The sequence below is a fragment of the Sciurus vulgaris genome (assembly GCF_902686455.1).
Source record: "Sciurus vulgaris genome assembly, chromosome: 15".
Lineage (NCBI taxonomy): Eukaryota > Metazoa > Chordata > Mammalia > Rodentia > Sciuridae > Sciurus > Sciurus vulgaris.
The window spans coordinates 71,005,004-71,026,434 of record NC_136476.1 but is presented as its reverse complement, the minus strand read 5'-3'; the positions used below and the strand labels follow the sequence as shown (position 1 = coordinate 71,026,434).

Below are 21,431 nucleotides of genomic sequence, written 5' to 3'. Positions count from 1 at the left end.
GAGGAGCAGCAAGTTTGGGTTGGAGATGGTGGCAGAGGAGTACATCCCACCCACAGGTGGCCAGAGCAACCCTGTTAGTCATCCAAAAAGCCACCCATCATTGTGGCAGGTGGGTAAGGCAGGCAGTGCGCTAGCGGTGTGACCTGCTTAGACAAAAATGGTTCACCTCACCACTTGCTGCTCCCTTGTGACATCATCTGTTTGTACCCAGGACCAAATGGGACAAATACAGGTTCATTCAACCATGCCATAATGATCTACAGAATGCCTGCCCTATGCCTGTGATGGAGGCCCAGCAGGGTCTCGTTGGAGGACAGGCACATTCAAGTGAGTTCTAGAATATGTTAGAGTGCCACAAGGTCACCACAGCACCACGTGAAGAAGGGGAAAAAAGAGCACCGAGAGATGGAAGGCGACTTAAAGAGTGTGAATACAGCCAGATGCAGTGGTGCATGCCAGTAATCCCAGCACTTGGGAGGCTGAGGCAGGAGGATTGCAAGTTCAAAACCAGCCTCAGCAAAAGTGAGGCACTAAGCAACTCAGTGAGACCCTGTCCCTAAATAAAATATGAAATAGGGCTGGGGATGTGGCTCAGTGATCTAGTGCCCCTGAGTTCAATCCCCAGTAATCCCCCCGCGAATACACAAAAGAATGAAATGGGGTGAACAGGCCAAAGGTGGCCTCGCTAGAAGGAGACCCCCCAAGCAACAGCTTCAGGAAGGAGCCCCTGGCATCTCTAGAGGATGAGCACTTCCGGTGGAAGCCATGTGTCTGGTGTGGCTAGAGAGGAGCGAAGGGTGGTGGGAAGAGCACAGGAGACTGCACGAGGTCAGGGTCAGACTGTGGGCGGCTTCAGGGGAGGCCCAGGGAAGGACTGGCTCTTCCTTTGATGACAAGGGAAGCCATGTTGTTCTGGGAAGAGGTGACATGTTCTGACTAAAGGAAGACCAAGTGGAGAAGCAGAAGACAAGTTCAGGCAATAGTCCAGGAGGAAACGAGGGGGGCCGTGGACAAGGCTGGAGAGATGGGAAGTCAGAGCTGAAGGAGGCGGCCAGGGAGTGAACCTGAGGGCTGTGACTGACATTCAACCACGTGACGGAAATGCTCAGCGAGAGGTGTTGGACACAGAGAAAGGGCAGAAAGAGGAGATGGTCCGGGCATAGAAGAGACTGAGAGGAGGCTGGGAATGACACAGACTTACCACCGTGGGTCCTTAGAGCTGGAAGGATCCTTGGAAAGATAATGACACCCAAGTGCCCCTTGCAGATGGTGAGCCTAGGTCCAAAGACACAGCGGGGCTAGCCCAAAGCCACACAGTGCGTTAGTGGTGGGGCCGGGACTTGAACCAGCAAAACTAGACTTCAGAATCATACTCCCGTGGAACTGGGCCAGCTGGAATGAACTGGAGCCCAGGAGCCACAAGGAGAAGGAATGGAAAGGACGTGAGCAGACTGAGGGCTCTGGGCACCAGCCATCGTGGTGGCTGGGTCATCTGAAGTGGTACTACCCTCCCCAATTTCCAGATGACAACAGGGGACCCAAAGAAGTTGCCTCCCACCAGAGCCCTCACCTGGAAAGCAGAAGGCAAGCTCACCCATGTGGGCTGGTGAAGGTGCTCCTTCTGCTACCGTGGGGCTCAGCAAAGAAGGCTCGGACATTTTTCAGCCCATCTTACGTTCGCGGGGAAAGAGCCCTGTGCAGAGAACTACACCAGACGCCCCAGGATCTGCTGATTCAAGATGGCACCCCTGTAGGTAGAGACTGGCAGAGGACAGGCTCCAAGTCCTCTTCACAGGTGTAAACAGCTACTGGAGGAAGGACTGCACCCCAGAGAGAGTCACAGGGAGCTGCAGAGGGTTGGGGTGGGGGTTCAGTGTGACCCACTGCTTGAACAACAATGGGCTTCTGGGATTGGGGCTGCAGCATCAGCACCCAGGGCCCTTTCCTCTTCCCAAAGCCCATGGCATCCAAGATCCTCTGTTGCTGCTGCAAGGACACTGAGAAGACTTCCAACACTAATGTATCCCAAAATTCAAGAATCTCCCAACAGGGTCAACCACAGACCTTAAGTAGGTTGCAGGCATGGGCGTGGGACAGTCGGAAGAATGCCGAGTGCTTCCCTGGGCTTCCTCTCCCCAACCGTCACCTGCGGGACACACTGGCTTCTTTCATCCTTTTGGAGTGTGGAAGGGGAAACGGTTACCCACACTTATAACGAGACAGTCTAAAACTACGTTCCTATCAGATATCATTGCTAGTTATTAGGTATTAGTTAAGATTGCTGGCTTTAGTCATACATGGCAGTTTACGTTCCATCTTGGCCAATGACTAAGCTTGAGTATGTCACTGACCCTCTCTCTTTCTTGGCAAAATGGGATTAACAACAATACATTACGTACTTTGCAGACTCTTGGAAGTATTAAATGACGTTCTCTATGTACGTGCCTGGAATATGGTGCGTGTGTATGTGTGTTAGTCAGGATCAGCGAGGTTAGGTTGAAATAACAAGTTGAACACAGCTGGGGGTCATTCTTATCTCAAACAGAATTGGCTTTAAAGCAAGGAAGAATTTGAAGAATCCCTAAGTAGAATAAAACTAAAGAGAGTGCATTCATATGTCACTCAAAGTCTTTATCCAAGACAATGTTTCTCTCTCATTCTTTCAGATCTGAGCACAAAGTCCTACCATGATGATTTTCAGAAGAGACATTCACATCACTCCCACAGCAAACAAGGGATGATCAGAAGTCCAACCTTGCACCATGCTGCACATCACCATCGCAGCACCCACGTGAGTCTCTGAGCTGCACAGCTGCTGGAGGGTCTTCATGAAGAGGAAGGCAGTGGGCACGAGTCATGAAGACTGATTCAGAAACTCCCCTGCAGGAGGAAAAGACATCTGAGCCATCTCTGTGTCACCTGACGGCTGTTCCAGTTCCTAGAACAGTCTCAGAGGGAGGAGCTGCCTCCAATTAAAGTCCTGGGTCGCATCAGAGGACGTGTCCCTCCTCTTTCCCCTTCTCCCAGCCTACTTCTGAGGTTCCCAAACTGCACAGCTAGTGACCCTGGCATCTCTTGCAAGGCAGTGTACTCTTCCCCTTGAAACATTTCGGTCACCAGCAGATCAGTGTCTTGTAAGGACCCATTTCCTCCCAGGTAGCGTCCTCTTGCTGTGTCCTCGCGTGGTGGAAAGGGAAAGGAGTCTCTCTCAGGTCTCTTTTTATAAAGTCACTGTCCCCAATCCTGACAGCCCTGGACTCATAAACCTGATCACCTCCCAAAGGAATTAGAATTTCACAGTGCATTTTAGAACACAAACTTTCAGAACAGCACAAACAAAGAGAGTTGGAAAATAACACAGTATATTAGCACTTTCTGTGCCTGCCCCTCCAAAAAGGAGGAAAAAGGAACTCCGTTGTCTACATGGCAATACTGTGGGTAAAATTCACACCTGCAATGGGAAGGTCCTGGCTGCAGTGTGAAGGATGGATTTGAGTATGAGAACGTGAATAAGGTCGGAACCTTGCTTCCTCAGTGCCAGGTCCCCTTCTAAGTGCTTCATAAAATCAGCCCAGTCAGTATCATAGTCCCATAAGGTGAGGACAACGACTACCCTGTTTTTACAGATTGAGAACCTGAGACTCAGAGAGGTTACATAAATCTTGTAGGATTTACACTGATTTACACTAATATGTGGCAGATTGGGACTTGAACTCCGAAGCCTGACTCCGGAGCTCACACTCTTAAACCATTCAGCCATGCTGCCCCCCGACTGCAGGATGAAATTCAGTTGTTGCTCTTGACCCCAAATTGGCTATTCATTGCCTGCTCTTCAGAAATGGAGCTGGGCCCTTCACCTTTCCTTGGTAGTGAGTGCAATGTCCAGCTTGGGGTGTGCTGGAGACTCCTTCTGGTTCTGGGGTGCCCACCTCAGCAGGCTCCTGCGGTGCACACAGCTTCCCTGAGGTCACTTTCCTGCAGTGGAAGCAGCTTTTCCAGTACAGGTGTCCTAAGGTAAGTGGAGACCAGTAACTCAGCTCTAGCAATTTCTCCATGTGTTCCCCACCAACGGGGGAGCACCCCTGTGAGACACCTTCCCTGACCCTTTTCCCTGGCACCCTAGTGGGCCCATATCTAGAACTTGCAAGGCCTGGATCTCAGCTGGACCTGGGCATGGGAAGCCCCAGCAGTCAGGGCAGACTGACAGAGTCCTGCCCTGGGCAGCTGCAGTTTGTAAGGCTGAAGAAGATTCCCCGTGTTACAATGGATTAAAGCTCAGGTAAAGCAAAGCTCAGGTAAAGAACCACGTAGAGTAAGACTCGAGGGAAGGAAGCTTTTGTGGTCTTGAGGCCAAGAGGACAACACAGACCAGACCACTTCCCTTTGGAATGTGTCAAGCTTGAGGAGCCTGTGGGACATCCATATGGTCACATGAACAGGGTTGGCAACATATAGTAGAGAGAGGCAATAGAACTGTGGGTGGGAGGAAAGGAAGAGGCTTCTTCCCTGCTGGCAGTTACCAGTCCACAGTGCCCAGGCGCCCTTCCCTCTGGGGAAGACGCAGTGCACTTTCCCAGGCTTTGCCATCCAGGGTCCTGTTGCTCAGCCAGCTCTCACATGGAATCCCCTGGGCCCATCCTCTGACTGATTCCTCTTATGCTCTGCATTCCTCACCACCCCTCATGCCAAGATCCCACTTTCCTCCCCAAGAAGATGCCATGTTCCTTCTGTCTTGGAACTGCTTCCTACAACAGATAGAGTAGGTATTTGCACATCAAAGAAAACTGCCTCGATAATTTAGAAAGCATAGGAGGGATATGAAGAGGCGCCCATCTGTGACTTTCTGCAAAGGTCTCGCAGCCTCAGCATGACATCTTTCTTTGAAGGATTTTCAAATAATAACAATAAAAATATTCATGGAAGCGCAGATTGATTTATCTGATTATGCAAACTGGCTTATACTGGACCAACCCTCCTCCTGACATCAGCATAAAAAGCTGGGTGGATTCCCCAACCCCTTTAATCTATTTGAATAGATCAGAGAGCTATCAACACAAGCAGGACTTGAGGGGCCAAGATCCTGGAAAGAAATCAAGTGCAGAGAGAGGAGGTGGACAGTAGAGCCCCCTGACCTACCAAGGTCCCTGCCGGTCCTAAGCAAGGTCTATGAGGCTGAGAAGCTGAGCTGAGCTTTCAGGAGGCCCTCAGGGTGGAATAACAGGAACTAGAGGTTTGGGGGTCAGCATGAAGAAGGGGGTTCTGATTTAAAAAAAAAAAAAAAATGGGTTTTCAGGTAAAATCCCTGAAGGGCTACAACCTGAGAATAAGGGCTAATCAGAAACAGACCAGCTCTTGCAAAACACTGACACCCAGGAGCAGCTCTTTCTCAATGGTAATTTTCCCAGAAGCAGAATTAACTCCTCTCCAAAGGAAGATCAGCAGCCTTGGATATTGCTTCAGTTTTTCATTTAAAATGTCTACCACTCAACCAAAAATTACCAGGAACGTCAAACGAGAAGACCAACTGACTAAAGCAAGAGAAGAAAAGGCACATTAAAAATGTTTTTAAAAATCTACAGAGTAATCAGATATTGGACTCAGCAGATAAGAACTTTTAAATATGTGCCATTAAATATTGAAGAAAATGAATGACAATATGGATAATTTCATCTGAAAATGAAATTATTTTAAAATTCAAAGAAAAGTATAGAGTTGAATACTACGATAGATGATGTTAAGAATTCAATTGTCAAGGCTGGGCTGGGTGACACATGCCTATAGTCCCAGCCACTCAGGAGAATGAGACAGGAAGTCCGCAAATTCAAGGCCAGCCTGGGCAAACTTAGTCTGGTCCTGTATCAAAACAAAAAATTAAAAGAGCTGGGGACATAGCTTAGTGGCAGAGCACTGCTAGGTTCAATACTGCCTACCACCCCACCCCCACAGCAGTGCCACAAAAAAAAAAAAAAATCAATTGACAGAATTAACAACCAATTAAATACAAATAAAATCAATATCAATGGAACAGAAAATAAACCAGATTAAAATATTCAATCTAAATCACAGAAGCCAAAATTATGGAAATTAAAAAGAGGAATCTTAAACCAGGTGTGGTGGTACACGCCTTTAACTCCAGCAAGTCAGGAGGCTGAGGCAGGAGTTCGAGGCCAGCCTTTGTGACTTGGTAAGACCCTGTTTCAAAATTTAAAAAGAAAAAAAGAATAGTCTTAGAGAACTCAGAATCACTTAAGAATTTTTTACTTACCGAAAATATCTATCAAAAATTTAAAAGACACAATTGGCTGCAGTGGCGCACGCCTGTAACCCCAGAGGCTCAGGAGGCTGAGGCAGGAGAATCCCGAGTTCAAAGCCAGCCTCAGCAAAACCCAGGTTCTAAGCAACTCAGTGAGACACTGTCTCTAAATAAAATATAAAATAGGACTGGGAAAGTGACTCAGTGGTCGAGTGCCCCTGAGTTCAATCCCTGGTACATCCCCCAAAAATAAAAAATTTAGAAAATAAAGACTTTTCAAACAAAAACTGAATTTGTCACTATAAGAGCTGTACTAGGAGGAAACTACTAAAGATATTTCTAAATATACTATATGAAATGCCATACCATGCTCAAGAAAAGCTCTATAGTTAATTCAAGGAGAATGAGAAAGAGATAAATCCAAGACAGATGCAGGGCGATACAGAAAGAAACAAACAGTAATTTTAAAAGATAATAGAGTAATAGAGGCACGTGGATAAGACTGAATGAATATTGACTGTGTCAGGGTTTAATAGTAATGTCTATTGTGGTTTCAAATACAGAAAGAACTGGAATCTGTAAAAGGAAAGCCCTGCAGGCAGGAAGATGGAAGAGTTGGATGGCCTCTGAGCTGTCCAGGAAGTGGGAGTCCTCACTTACAATGACCATCAACCTCTCAAAGAGGCACGTTGTCATCTAGGTGACACTAAAAGCAGCACACACCTCGTAGGCTGTTACCGGACCACTCACCCAAAACAAACAGACGAACAAAAATCTCAATCCAAAAGTCAGCAAGAGAGGAAAAAAGAACTTAAAAAACAGAAAACAATAGAAAGTAGAGAGTAAGATGGTATTATTTAAGTCCACATCAAACATACGTAACATGCACAAGGCCCTGGGTTCAATCCCCACGCTGTGAAAAGAAAAACAAAAACAGAATGAATTTCAAAAAAAAAGCAAATCCTGTGTGCGTACAAGGTGACAGCTTACGTGTAAGAATGCAGATAAGCTGAAAGTAAAAAGAAGAACAAAGCTGTATTATGTAATCAGTACTCAACAGAAAGCTAATCCTCTCAGTAAACTAGAAAAGAAAACTTCCCCGACTTGATAAACAGTATCTACAAAAGCACAGCTAACAACATACTTAGTACTGACAAACTAGAAAATTTACCACGAAGATCAAAAACAAGACAAGGCTGTTCCCTCTCACTGTTACTTCTCAACTTCATATTGGAAGTCCTAGGCAATGTGACAACACAAGAAAAGGCAATAAGAGGTGTGCAGAACAGGAAGAAAGTTCTGCAGATGGCAGGATCATTGACAGCTGCTAGAACAAATTACCGCAAGACTGAGAAATAAGCCACAAAGTAGGAGAAACCATTTGCAAAAGATACATCCAATAAAGGACTGTTATTAAAAACATACAAAAAATAATTAAAATTCAACAATAAAGAAACAAACCACCCTTAATAAAATGGGCCAAAGATCATAACAGGCCCCTCCACCCATGCAGATATATGGATAGCAAATAAGCAAAAGAAAGGATGCTCTACATCATATATTAAAACAAATGGAATAATGAAATACAGCTACACACCTATTAAAATGGTCAACGTTCAGAATACTGACATCATCAAATGCTCTCAACGACATGGAGCAACAAGAACGCTTGTTCATTAGTGGAGGAATGCAAAGTGCTCTGCCCACGTTGGAAGACAGTTTGATTTGTAGTTTCTCATAAAACTAAACATACTTTATTATGCAATCAACAATCATACCCCTTGGGTGGGTGTGCAGAGAAAAAACCACCCAGGGATGTTAGTAATGACCTTATTCATCATTGCCAAAACTTGGGAGCAACCAAGACGTCCTTTGATAGGTAAAGGGGTAAACTGAGGTACATCCAGAAAATGGAATAGTAAAGAGAATGAGTTATTGAGCCCTAAGGAGACGTGAAAGAACCTCAAATGCATGTTACCAAGTGAACCAAATCAATCTGGAAGGACTACACATTATAGGACATTCTAGAAAAGCAAACTGTGGAAACGAAAAATGACCAGTGGATACCCGAGGTTAGGGATGTGAGGCACGAACAGGCAGAGCACAGAGGATTTTTAGGGCAGTGAAATGCCCTTCTGTTGTGGTGGGGACATGTCATCGTACACTTGTCAAACCCACCAGGAGTGAATGCTAAAGCAAACTACAGACTTTGGGTGATTGTGATGTGTCAAGGTGGGTTCATCAAATTTAATACACGCAACACCGGCAGGAGAGGGGATGCTGATCGTGGAGAAGCTACACAGGTGCAGAGTTGGGGAACACATGGGAATCTCTCACCTTCCTTCGCTCTGAATCTGAAATCACTCCAAAAACATTAAATCATTTAAAAAGAGAGAGAAGAAAGAAAGTTGATCTATCACGCAAAGTAAATCTTGAGGCAGAAGCTCAACTGGAGATGAAGGGGGAAGTTTCACAAAGATAAAAGGGTCAACTCAATTTTTTTAACTACGAAATTTAAAACCGACTGACTGGTCAGAAATGAAAGACAAACAGCCGGCACAGTGTAATCCCAGTGACTTGAGAGGCTGAGGCAGGAGGATCGCAAGTTCAAAACCAGCCTCAGCAAAAGCCAGGTGCTAAGCAACTCGTGAGGCCCTAGCTCTAAATATAATACAAAATAGGACGGGGGATGTGGCTCAGTGGTGAAGCACAGATGGGTTCAATTCCTGGTACCACACCCCCCCCCAAAAAAAAAGACTGTAAATGCACAAGGACAATGAAATGGGGTGAACAGGCCAAAGGTGGCCTCGCTAGAAGGAGACCCCCCAAGCAACAGCTTCAGGAAGGAGCCCCTGGCATCTCTAGAGGATGAGCACTTCCGGTGGAAGCCATGTGTCTGGTGTGGCTAGAGAGGAGCGAAGGGTGGTGGGAAGAGCACAGGAGACTGCACGAGGTCAGGGTCAGACTGTGGGCGGCTTCAGGGGAGGCCCAGGGAAGGACTGGCTCTTCCTTTGATGACAAGGGAAGTCATGTTGTTCTGGGAAGAGGTGACATGTTCTGACTAAAGGAAGACCAGGTGGAGAAGCAGAAGACAAGTTCAGGCAATAGTCCAGGAGGAAACGAGGGGGGCCGTGGACAAGGCTGGAGAGATGGGAAGTCAGAGCTGAAGGAGGCGGCCAGGGAGTGAACCTGAGGGCTGTGACTGACATTCAACCACGTGACGGAAATGCTCAGCGTGAGGTGTTGGACACAGAGAAAGGACAGAAAGAGGAGATGGTCTGGGCATAGAAGAGACTGAGAGGAGGCTGGGAATGACACAGACTCACCACCGCGGGTCATTAGAGCTGGAAGGATCCTTGGAAAGATAATGACACCCAAGTGCCCCTTGCAGATGGTGAGCCTAGATCCAAAGACACAGCGGGGCTAGCCCAAAGCCACACAGTGCGTTAGTGGTGGGGCCGGGACTTGAACCAGCAAAACTAGACTTCAGAATCATACTCCCGTGGAACTGGGCCAGCTGGAATGAACTGGAGCCCAGGAGCCACAAGGAGAAGGAATGGAAAGGACGTGAGCAGACTGAGGGCTCTGGGCACCAGCCATCGTGGTGGCTGGGTCATCTGAAGTGGTACTACCCTCCCCAATTTCCAGATGACAACAGGGGACCCAAAGAAGTTGCCTCCCACCAGAGCCCTCACCTGGAAAGCAGAAGGCAAGCTCACCCATGTGGGCTGGTGAAGGTGCTCCTTCTGCTACCGTGGGGCTCAGCAAAGAAGGCTCGGACATTTTTCAGCCCATCTTACGTTCGCGGGGAAAGAGCCCTGTGCAGAGAACTGCACCAGACGCCCCAGGATCTGCTGATTCAAGATGGCACCCCTGTAGGTAGAGACTGGCAGAGGACAGGCTCCAAGTCCTCTTCACAGGTGTAAACAGCTACTGGAGGAAGGACTGCACCCCAGAGAGAGTCACAGGGAGCTGCAGAGGGTTGGGGTGGGGGTTCAGTGTGACCCACTGCTTGAACAACAATGGGCTTCTGGGATTGGGGCTGCAGCATCAGCACCCAGGGCCCTTTCCTCTTCCCAAAGCCCATGGCATCCAAGATCCTCTGTTGCTGCTGCAAGGACACTGAGGGAACTTCCAACACTGTTGTCTCCCACAATCCAAGAATGTCCCAACGGTGTCGTCCACAGACCTTAAGTAGGTTGCAGGCATGGGCGTGGGACAGTCGGAAGAATGCCGAGTGCTTCCCTGGGCTTCCTCTCCCCAGCCGTCACCTGCGGGACACACTGGCTTCTTTCATCCTTTTGGAGTGTGGAAGGGGAAACGGTTACCCACACTTATAACGAGACAGTCTAAAACTACGTTCCTGTCAGATATCATTACTAGTTATTAGGTATTAGTTAAGATTGCTGGCTTTAGTCATACATGGCAGTTTACGTTCCATCTTGGCCAATGACTAAGCTTGAGTACGTCACTGACCCTCTCTCTTTCTTGGCAAAATGGGATTAACAACAATACATTACGTACTTTGCAGACTCTTGGAAGTATTAAATGACGTTCTCTATGTACGTGCCTGGAATATGGTGCGTGTGTATGTGTGTTAGTCAGGATCAGCGAGGTTAGGTTGAAATAACAAGTTGAACACAGCTGGGGGTCATTCTTATCTCAAACAGAATTGGCTTTAAAGCAAGGAAGAATTTGAAGAATCCCTAAGTGGAATAAAACTAAAGAGAGTTCATTCACATGTCACTCAAAGTCTTTATCCAAGACAATGTTTCTCTCTCATTCTTTCAGATCTGAGCACAAAGTCCTACCAAGGTGATTTTCAGAAGAGACATTCACATCACTCCCGCAGCAAACAAGGGATGATCAAGAAGTGCAACCTTGCGCGACCCTGAGCATTATAATTACAGCACCCACGTGGGTCTCTGAGCTGCACAGCTGCTGAAGGGTCTTCATGAACAGGAAGGCAGTGGGCACGAGTCATGAAGACTGATTCAGAAACTCCCCTGCAGGAGGAGAAGACGTCTGAGCCATCTCTGTGTCACCTGACGGCTGTTCCAGTTCCTAGAACAGTCACAGAGGGAGGAGCTGCCTCCAATTAAAGTCCTGGGTCGCATCAGAGGACGTGTCCCTCCTCTTTCCCCTTCTCCCAGCCTACTTCTGAGGTTCCCAAACTGCACAGCTAGTGACCCTGGCATCTCCTGCAAGGCAGTGTACTCTTCCCCTTGAAACATCTTGGTCACCAGCAGATCAGTGTCTTGTAAGGACCCATTTCCTCCCAGGTAGCGTCCTCTTGCTGTGTCCTCGCGTGGTGAAAAGGGAAAGGAGTCTCTCTCAGGTCTCTTTTTATAAAGTCACTGTCCCCAATCCTGACAGCCCTGGACTCATAAACCTGATCACCTCCCAAAGGAATTAGAATTTCACAGTGCATTTTAGAACACAAATTTTCAGAACAGCACAAACAAGGAGAGTTGGAAAATAACACAGTATATTAGCACTTTCTGTGCCTGCCCCTCCAAAAAGGAGGAAAAAGGAACTCCGTTGTCTACATGGCAATACTGTGGGTAAAATTCACACCTGCAATGGGAAAGTCCTGGCTGCAGTGTGAAGGATGGATTTGAGTATGAGAACGCGAATAAGGTCGGAACCTTGCTTCCTCAGTGCCAGGTCCCCTTCTAAGTGCTTCATAAAATCAGCCCAGTCAGTATCATAGTCCCACAAGGTGAGGACAACAACTACCCTGTTTTTACAGATTGAGAACCTGAGACTCAGAGAGGTTACCTAAATCTTGTAGAATTTACACTGATTTACACTAATATGTGGCAGATTGGGACTCGAATTCCAAAGCCTGACTCCGGAGCTCACACTCTTAAACCACTCAGCCAGCTGTCCCCAAAGACTGCAGGATGAAATTCAGTTGTTGCTCTTGACCCCAAATTGGCTAGTCATTGCCTGCTCTTCAGAAATGGAGCTGGGCCCTTCACCTTTCCTTGGTAGTGAGTGCAATGTGCAACTTGGGGTGTGCTGGAAACTCCTTCTGGTTCTGGGGCGCTCACCTCAGCAGGCTCCTGCGGTGCACACAGCTTCCTGAGGTCAGTTTCCTGCAGTGGAAACAGGCCTTTCAAACAAACATTTACATGCAATGTCCATGTGGGAAAATCTACAGACAGGGGTGCACATTAGTAGCTGCCAGGGGCTGAGGAAAGGGGAAGCTCGGCATGCTAATGGGCACAGGAGGTATTTGAATTTTTCTAAAAGAAGGGGTGGTGAAAATATTCTAGAATTAAACAGCAGTGACAGCTGGGCGACCTTATACATACACTAAAAACTACTGAGCCGTACTCTTTGGTTTATAAGTTATATCTCAATTTTTTTAACTACGTTATTTGAAAACAACTGGTCAGAAATGAAAGACAAACAGCCGGGCGCAGTGTAATTCCAGTGGCTTGGGAGGCTGAGGCAGGAGGATCACAAGTTCAAAACCAGCCTCAGCAAAAGCCAGGTGCTAAGCAACTCATGAGGCCCTGACGCTAAATAAAATACAAAATAGGTCTGGGAATGTGGCACAGTGGTCGAGTGCCCCTGAGTTCAATCCCTGGTATCCAAAGAAAAAGAAAGAAGGAACAAAAAATCTACTACCATAATTGAAGATTTCCCTCTCTGGATCATTGGTAAAACAAATCAAAATCAGTAAGAATATAGATTTGAGGGGCTGGGGTGTGGCACAGGGGTAGAGTATTTGCCTAGGAGCCACAAGTCCCTGGGTTCAATCCCCAATACCACCAAAAGAAAGGAAAAAAAAAAAAGGATATAAATTTGAACAACACAATTAAAAACTTGTACAGAAAATACCCAGCAGTTATGGAGGAAAGGCCACCACTGAGGCTGGGGCGTTGCTCAGTGGCACAGCGTGTGCTTAGCATGCCTGAGACTCCAGGTTCCACCCACAAAAGAAAATAAACAGGACGGTCGCCTTCACCTGAGCACTTACTATAGACACAGCAGGGCCAGGCCTCGTTTTCTATGCTGCAGCCCCTCCACCTGCACCCCTTGTTAACACACCTCTGTCAACAGCTGAGGAAAGCGGGTCGCAGGGCAGGTGAGAGGCTGAGTCTCTGGCCCCAAGTCACCAGCTTGCTTCTAAGCCCCTCCTGCAGACCATCTTCCAGGACTCGGTTTGAGATCGGAGGAGAACCTTTATTCACATAAAAAGACAGCAGGCCCTGAAGTGATTAAGTCTGATGCAGACAGCAACAAAAATATAACTAGGCACCTACTGTATACGAGATAGTGAGAGTTTAAAAAGCAGCTTATTGAGCCCAGGAGCCTGAAATTCAAGGTTGCAAGCGCTACCGTCTCTCACCATGGACGCTCACAAGGACCTGCCAGGCAGTCCCGTCCCTCTCCCACTGACAAGCAGCAAGGGGCCCCTGACTGGAAGGACGCTGTTCCTAAGTGTCAGAAGAATGTGACCCTGGAATCCAAGCGGTGTGAGGGGCTTGACCTCCACATCACAACATCACACCTTCCCAGCACCACCAGGCCTCCGACAGCCAGAGACAGGTGCGCCCTCCCGGCAGGTCAGCTGATCTGCACGGCAACCTGGGGGAGCCGGTCACAGAGATCTCAGGGCTTATAAATGAGGGAACTAAGGTGCACACAGAGAAACGTGCATCCCAGACATGCCCCACCAGCCCTGGGAGACCATCAAGAATCCTAAAGATGGGGAGAGGCGGGAAGGCCACCTGACACAGACCTTGCAGCTCAAATGCTGCTGTCTTGTCATTTGGCAAACAGGCTCTGATTCTGTTATTACGCTTCATGGGTTTTATGATTGGATGATTAATACAGGCTTCCACTGATCGCATCCACATTGACATTTTGTCTGTGTGAGGTCAGAAAAACAGGGATCACCTTTGCAAATCACTTCACTGAACCAAGCTGCCTGGGACATGGCTAAACAGACACTTAAAGCAGCCATTCCCAGGAGCAGGTCTGTGCACCTGACCCGCTTCTCCAGCAGAGGGTAAAAACAACAGTCAGGTTTGTGTCCTATGTGACAAGCTACCTGCATTATTACATTTCAAGTTCACCAGATCCACTTTATAAAGGAGTACAATAACAGAAAGGGTAAGCGGCTTAGCTAAAGTCACGCAGCTAGGAAGCAGCAGATCTGGGACAAGAATCCAGGTCTTCTGACAGGTAGGAGGTACGCCAGGCATACAGAATCCACACACCAAAGCCAAAGAGGGCCCGGGACCTATCTACTTGTAGACAAAGCCATAATAGACAGAATGAGCTCAAAACTTCCAGAACTTTGGCCCGGAAAGGGCCCTGAAGAATCACCCAGTCCAACCATGATACAGATGGGTAAACTGAGGACCAGTCAAAGAAAGCAACTTGCCAAAAGTCATACATCTAGAAGTGTAAGATCGAGACCAGAACCCAGGTCCATCATGACCTGGTTCTCATCCCAGCAATCTGGAGAGCAGGTCAAGGAATCTGGTATGGAGTCACCAAAGAAAACAAGCCACGGGTTTGAGGTTTTTGGTTGGTTTTTTTTTTTGTTTTTTTTTCCTTTAGCAGGTCTAAGTCATGCACAAAAAGTATAAGGTGCCATCTGGGACCCTGAGAAGTTTACAATCTAGCTAGAAAAAACACTCATATACACAGAAAAATCAGATCAGTAACATAAAACGTCAATACAAGCAGCAACTGTATCAAGAATTTAAAGGAGACAGCAGCAGGGCTGAGTGTGCTGGGACTCTTCCTGAAGGAGGGGCCAGCAAAGCTTTGAAGCATGAGTGAGAGTCCACAGCTAGAAAGGAATGGGCAGGCCAGTCCAGGAAGGAGTCTCAACGCATGAAAGGCTTTGTAGGGGTGAGAGCCCTCAGATGCCAGGCCAGCTCGTAAGGACCCGCATCTGTGCAGTGAGTGGTCCTCAGACATTGCGGGGAGGGGGACACAGGGGCCTCCGCACTCCTCACAGGATTTCACAAGTGACTGAGCACGCTTCACTTCAGCGTTAGTGTCAGGACCACAAGACGAGCAGGCCAAGCCAGTCCCGCTGGCCCTCTCTTCCCATCGGAGGCTCGTCAGACCTTCATCTCCCTCTTCCGTCTTGAGGCCTGAGGGCCAGCAGACCACCAGCCCAGGTGACACGGTGCTTCAGCAAACACGGGGGTGCGGGGGGACCTAAGAATGGAGCAAAGTCTGAGAAGCTCCTTTTCTTCAGCTAGGAGAGGCAACCTTCAAACCCAGAGGTCAGAGGCGAAGTCTGAAGAGCAGTGCCCACTCTGGGCCTCGGGTTCCCCATGGGACACACAGGGCTAGGGAGCAGAGCACCAGGTGAGTCGAGCTCGGACACAGGACTTCCCCTGCCGGCCGATGAGGAATGAGGACCGCCCTTCCAGCTGCGGCCGGGGACCCGCCCAGCCACCATGCTCCAGCACAGCCAGGGGTGCTGACGAGCGCTCCATGCAGGGCGCCGGCTCGAGCACGGCGTCCGTGTGACTGACACCCTCGGGTGCGGTCCCATGCTCCCCTGCTCGCCAGGGGCTTGCCACTGGCCATCCTGGGCTTCTGAGGCCTCCCCTGCATCTCAGTCTGGGCAGAAGATGAGTGTCCTCTTCCCTCGGTCACCTGGCCAGGAATGGGCAACACCCTGTGCCCAGGACGTGGGCTTCTATGAGCTGGCAGGGGCACGGGATCCTCGGAGAGTCTGTGTGCCGTGTCCCCACCCCCTGGGGCAGCTGGGAGGTCACCAAGAGCCGGATGTAGTAGCCACCAAACACTGCCAGCAGCTGTCGGGCCATTTCCTGTGGAGAGAAGGGAGCAGAGTGAGGCCACAGGGACACACCTTGAGGGGCCCGGGAGTGATGCTCACCCAGAACGAGGAGGCAGGGCCAGCCATGGGGGCTCTCAGCAGACACCAGCCTGGCCTGGCACGCAGCTCCACGGCTCGCTGGCTGTGGACAGGCGCAGTCTGGGCCTCCTCATCCCCAAGGTGGGTACGCACAGGGCCTGGGGTGTGGCTCAGCGGCAGAACACGTGCTTAGCATGCAGGAGGCCCTGGCTCAGTGCTCTGCAGTAACGATGATGATGATAATGATAATGATGGACATGGAACCCCAGAGCACTAGAGAAATCACCAACCCCCCCTCCCACACTTCTTCCATTTTGAATGTCCTCGCATCTATAAAGTAAGTGAGGTTAGGGTGATGCACTTGAAGAAGATCCCTAGGTAAATGAGGACTCAGGGGAATCCCCCACAGCAGCAGTAGTCTTCAATCCATCCAGGTACCTGGTAGACTTCTCAATACAAGTACTCCTACGGAATCAGAAGCTTGCTTGTAAAAATTGGACTTAACCGCAAAGGACAAGTCCTGTCCACTGGTGTTCAAATGCTGGCTCTACTACGTAAGGCACCTAGAGTAGTCAATTCATAGCGAGAGAAAGCAGAAGGGCCACCACCCCAGGGGCTGCAGGAGGCGAGAGGGGCGCACCTTTGGGGCATGGAGCCCCAGCATGGGAGGGTGAGGGTCTCTGGTGGGTGGTGGCGGTGGACACCTAACACCATGAACATACTCAAAGCCACTGAGTATGTTTAATGATTTAGACAGTACACTTCATACTGTCTATATTTTACCAACACAAAAAATAAAAGATTTTTTGAAGAATTTTAAAAATTGGATTGAATGCGTGCTCTGAACACACTTGGTCTCTAAGCTCCACCCACTGGACTAGCAGTTGAGTTTAGAGGGAATTGCTTATTTTGGAGCGTATCCAAGGTCTTTCACACGACCGCTGTCCACTCTAAACGTCCATCCAGGCTGTGTCCAGAGTCAGCAGTGAAGGCGGGCAAGCCAACCAAGAAGGCCATGGGGGAACTGCAGGTTCCCACTTGGCACTGACCCGGAGACTGGCTCCTGCCCACTGAGCCCACGGCTCACGGAGAACGGTAGCATCTACCACCCGAGCCAGGGAGGCTGCAGGCTGCAGCCAACAGATCGAGAGCATTTAGCCAGGGCCTGACAAATGCCATCAGTATCATCACCATTATCACGACTCAGAACAGAAACCACGTGGTTCAGAGGACTGCTTTTTGTTTTGAGTTGTATTTTGTGCTAGAAAATATTGAAAACTTCAAATAGTCTATCACTCACTCGGATTGGTTTTCTCACCAATTTGGCCTAGAATCAATAACATGAGAAGCTAAGAACCGTAGCGAGAGAACTGGCTTAGCATCGGCAGGCTGCTCCTGCCCTTGGCTTCGCTACACTCCTTTCTCCATGACCTTGGGCAAGTAAGCTGGCCTGACAGAACCTATTTTGCCCATGGAAGAAGGGAAAGTAACCCCCACCTCAGAGGGTGTGCCAAAGTATTGAATGCAGAACAAAAATCTGTAAAAATGCAAAAGGACACTTTAACAATCTTTTACAGACTCTCGGTTCATGGAAATAGGACAGCGCAGACCACACTGAGACTTGGGCCGTGATTGCATTTCCCCTCGATAAATTATAAGAGTAGCTACTTTAAAAATATGCACACATACACACTTGAAATTCAGGATAGGAAACTGTATCACTATGGGTTTGAAAAAATAATTTAAAGACCCATGTTTAATGGACTATTGCACATAAGCCCAGACACACATGCCACCATAAAGTATGTGACCTTATGAATCTTTTCTGCTCTTTAAAAAAGAGTCAATGGGATCCAAGTGGAAAGATGAATACAGTCATCGTTTTCTCTTTGAAACCGTCCTACCAGCAGGACGCCCAGCCCCACCCATGCAAAAGAGGGAAGTCTGGGCTGCTTTGCACCTTGAAGCCCTGAAGGCCATGCCTGAAAATAAAATGGAAGCAATCTCCTAAAGTTCCAAATGTCCCTTGAGGTCACTCCTTGCTGCTTGTCTCCCTAACAGTGGGTCCGTCCTACTGCTGTAAAGAAGGCAGCATGACTTGTAAGCCACCACCGTCAGATTTCCGGTCTACAGGCAATTAACCAGACCCAACAGGCAGCGTGGTTAGCAGGACCCAGTAGAACTCTGGGGCAGAAGGCAGAGACTCATACCCAACCCACATATCCAACTGCAACCTAAGGCAGAGCTGGAAGAGTGTTTGGACAGAGGGACAGATGACTGATCAGATGATTGATGTTTTAGAGCTCAGTACTGGTGAAGTAAGCTACAATCTATCAACAGGCAACTATCTAGCCAACACTCAAGCCGAGTGCAGCGGTGCAGGCCTGTAACCCCAGCGGTCAGGGAGACAGGCAGGAGGACTACAAACTCAAGGGCAGCTGGGGAAACTTGGCCAAGCTTTTTTATTTAAAAATAAAAGGACTGGGAATGTAGTGCAGGGGTACAGCACCTCTGGGTTCAATCCCCAGTACAGGAAAAAAAAAAAAAAAATCCAAGACACTGAAAAACACAACCAAAAATCCCAATCAGCACAAAATGATTTCTATAAACTATTTTTTTAAGTGTTGAGGAAACAAAAGCAAGATCCAGAGATATGGGTTTCAAGGTTTGGATGGTCTCTACCAACTCAGGAGCCACGAGGAGTCAGCACCTGACAATGCCACCTGGCCTGCGTCGATGCAGGCCCCTGGGAGGAGGGTGGCCAGGCTGTCTCAGTGCCCCTTACCTCCGGCTCAGCCTCAGGAACCAGCTGGTGGAGCTGAGTCTGCATGAGCGGTCTCTCCTGGGGACGAGGACTGCTGGGCAGGAGAGGAGCCTCCTCCAAGCTCTCGGGGCCCTCCGCCATGGTGGGGCTCACCCCCGTCTCCAGGACAACACACAACTGGCTCAGTCTGCTCTTCAGCAAGGACTGCAAAGGAAACAGGGGGCATGGGTGCATCCTACAGTGGGTGGAACCTGGGAGGAGAAGGCTGCCTGAGCTGCGGACCCAGCAGAGGACGGAGCTAACTACAGACTCGATGCTGACCTCAGAAGTATCTGGACCTAAGTCGCAGTGGTGAGGCCCCCTTCCCCGAGAGCACAGTCCTTACCAGCCTCTAATGGGCTCGCCTTCCAAGTTTTCATGTGCTCCTCAACACGGCAAGGAGCTCAGGGCTCAGAGCCAGGAGGCCCAGTCACCACCGGCTAGATGATCATGAGCCAGACATGCCACAGGTCTCAGCCTGTTTCCTCCTATGCAGAATCAGTAAGAGCTCCTCGTTTTCTGAATAAATGGTAGAAAGCACTTTGGAGGAGTGAAAGTCATCTAAACCCATTATATCTTTGGGTCCACCAGAGTTGGTCATTAATAGGAGTCTTAGTGTAAAGAAACATAAGTTCAGCCAGGCATGGTGCTACACACACACTTGTAGTCCCAGTGACTCGAGAGGCTGAAGTAGGAGGATTGCATGTTTGAGGCCAGCCTCAGCTATGCAGTGAAACCCTAAACAACTTAAGGAGACCTTGTCTCAAAATTAAAAATAGAAAGGGCTAAGGATGTAGCGCAGTGGTAAAGGGCCCCTGGATTAAATCCTCAGTGCTAAAAAAAAAAAAAAAAAAAAAAAAAAAAAAAAAAGGAAAAAGAAATATATGTTCACCATAGGAAATGTGGAAGATATAACTGGACTTTTTAAAAAGCAGAAAAGCAGCCTCCTTCCCTAGGCAAAAGCAACCACCCATTGTCACATAGGGCTTCTTCTTTCCAAGGGACTTTTCCTGGATGTTTCCCAACGTGAAGGTAACGTGACCTGCACAATCTGGCCTCCTGGTTTATTCTGCTGGCATCCGATATTTAAGATAGCTTACCTCCTGGTTAGTCTTCATTTCTTGAACATGGTCAGACAAAAACTGCACACAGTTCTCCAGGTCGAAGTAGACAAACCAGAGCTGTGGAGGGAAGCAGCCAGGCCCTGTGGCTCCCAGCCCTGGGTGCCCCCTCCTGCTCCTCCCCAGGGACCACCCTTCTGAGGACCACCCAGTTTTTTCTGCTCACTCCCTGAGTCCCACACCATGACCACGTCTCTGGCAGTAAAAAATGATTGTGTGCAAGCTTGGAAAATGTCCAGCCCTATACAAAATGGCAGTGGCCCCATCACGCCCAAGTTACTGAGTATTCCAGACAGACTCTAAACCTTCCTGGAGCAAGGCGTGTGCACACCTGTAATCCCAGCCACTTGGGAGGCTGATACAGGAGGACCTCAAGTTGGAGGCCAATCTCGGCAACTTAGCAAGGACCAAAGCAACATCATAAGACCCTGTCTCAAAATAAAAAATAAAATGGGCTGGGGAATGTGGCTCAGTGGAAAAGTGCCCCTGGGTTCAAATCCCAGTACAAAAAAATTAAAAATTTAAAAAATAAATAGACAAACCCTCCTGGCCATCACTGCCCATCTCGGGGTAACACCTCCATCCTCTGCAGTCAGGGCACATTTCTGCCTGGAACCCAGACGGGCAAATGAGTGAAGATGAACCTCTACTGCCCACACCCAGATACGAGCTCGTCTCCCTGGGTGCTCCGGGGAGGGAGCAGGGTAAGACTTCACCTCACCTGGCCTCCCCTTCCACCTCAACCTCAACAGCCCCAGGAGGCCGAAATCTTCCATCTCAAACACGGTAACACCTCGCCAGTGCCACGGTCACAAAGCTCTCAGCTACGAGCGGTGACCTGGTCTCCACCTCCACGCCCTGGCCACCGCCCTCCTGGTGACCACCCCGTGAGAGTGGGGTCAGACTCCCACCGCCAACTGGCCTCCCACAGTCCCATCCGGGGAGAGGATCGTTGTCAAAGCTTTTCGCTCTAAAAATTTCCAACACGAGAGTAGTCGGCAGGCTCCCTCCTCAACTACGGTCCCCTCGTGGCCACTCGTTTCATCTCCACACTCTCTCCTTGCCCATCCCAACACCCCTCACCCCCTAGCCATTTCGAAGACACCCAGACATTGGGTCACCTCATTCCACGATGCTATTTTGAAAATGCCAGAACACAGTTGCCTGAAAAGGAGTGTCCAAGTCCTTGTGTGGTGACCGGCCAAGTTACCACACGTGCCACTGACCAAGCAGAGTCAGAGGGCAGTGAGGCTAACGGGACCAGCAGGAGCTCCCGGTCCGCCATGCCACGCTGCGGCAACGCGTCTGCGCCACCCCGATGTTGGGTGCCTATGCTCACCTCTATGAGGCAGGGGTCTGTGAAGTTCTCTGCTGCTGCTTCAGCAGCTG

At 49.0% G+C, this 21,431-nt stretch overlaps 1 protein-coding gene and 1 long non-coding RNA gene across 10 annotated transcripts in view; both read right to left on the bottom strand.

Annotated features, from left to right (window-relative positions):
• The window catches only part of TMEM268 (transmembrane protein 268), a 231,986-nt gene that overhangs the window by 189,369 nt on the left and 21,186 nt on the right, over window positions 1–21,431 (bottom strand). For 6 of the 8 annotated variants that reach the window (XM_079112280.1, XM_079112278.1, XM_079112281.1 and 3 more), the window contains 3 exons: window positions 20,022–20,102; window positions 18,904–19,086; window positions 15,294–16,071 (listed from right to left, as the gene is read on the bottom strand). In XM_079112280.1, the coding sequence (XP_078968406.1) occupies window positions 15,892–16,071; window positions 18,904–19,086; window positions 20,022–20,102 (444 nt within the window). In that variant the 3' untranslated portion in view covers window positions 15,294–15,891. Of the gene's footprint in view, window positions 1–15,293; window positions 16,072–18,903; window positions 19,087–20,021; window positions 20,103–21,431 lie in introns of those variants that run through there. The other 2 variants (XR_013759507.1, XR_013759508.1) reach the window with 1 other exon arrangement.
• On the bottom strand, window positions 2,527–10,473 carry LOC306645678. Of its 2 annotated transcripts, XR_013759701.1 has the most exons (3): window positions 9,949–10,473; window positions 3,930–4,745; window positions 2,527–2,938 (listed from the first exon to the last, which is right to left on the bottom strand). It is a non-coding gene; the product is annotated as an uncharacterized lncRNA (long non-coding RNA). The 2 variants fall into 2 exon arrangements; XR_013759702.1 differs by lacking the exon at window positions 9,949–10,473 and having other exon boundaries at window positions 3,930–6,469.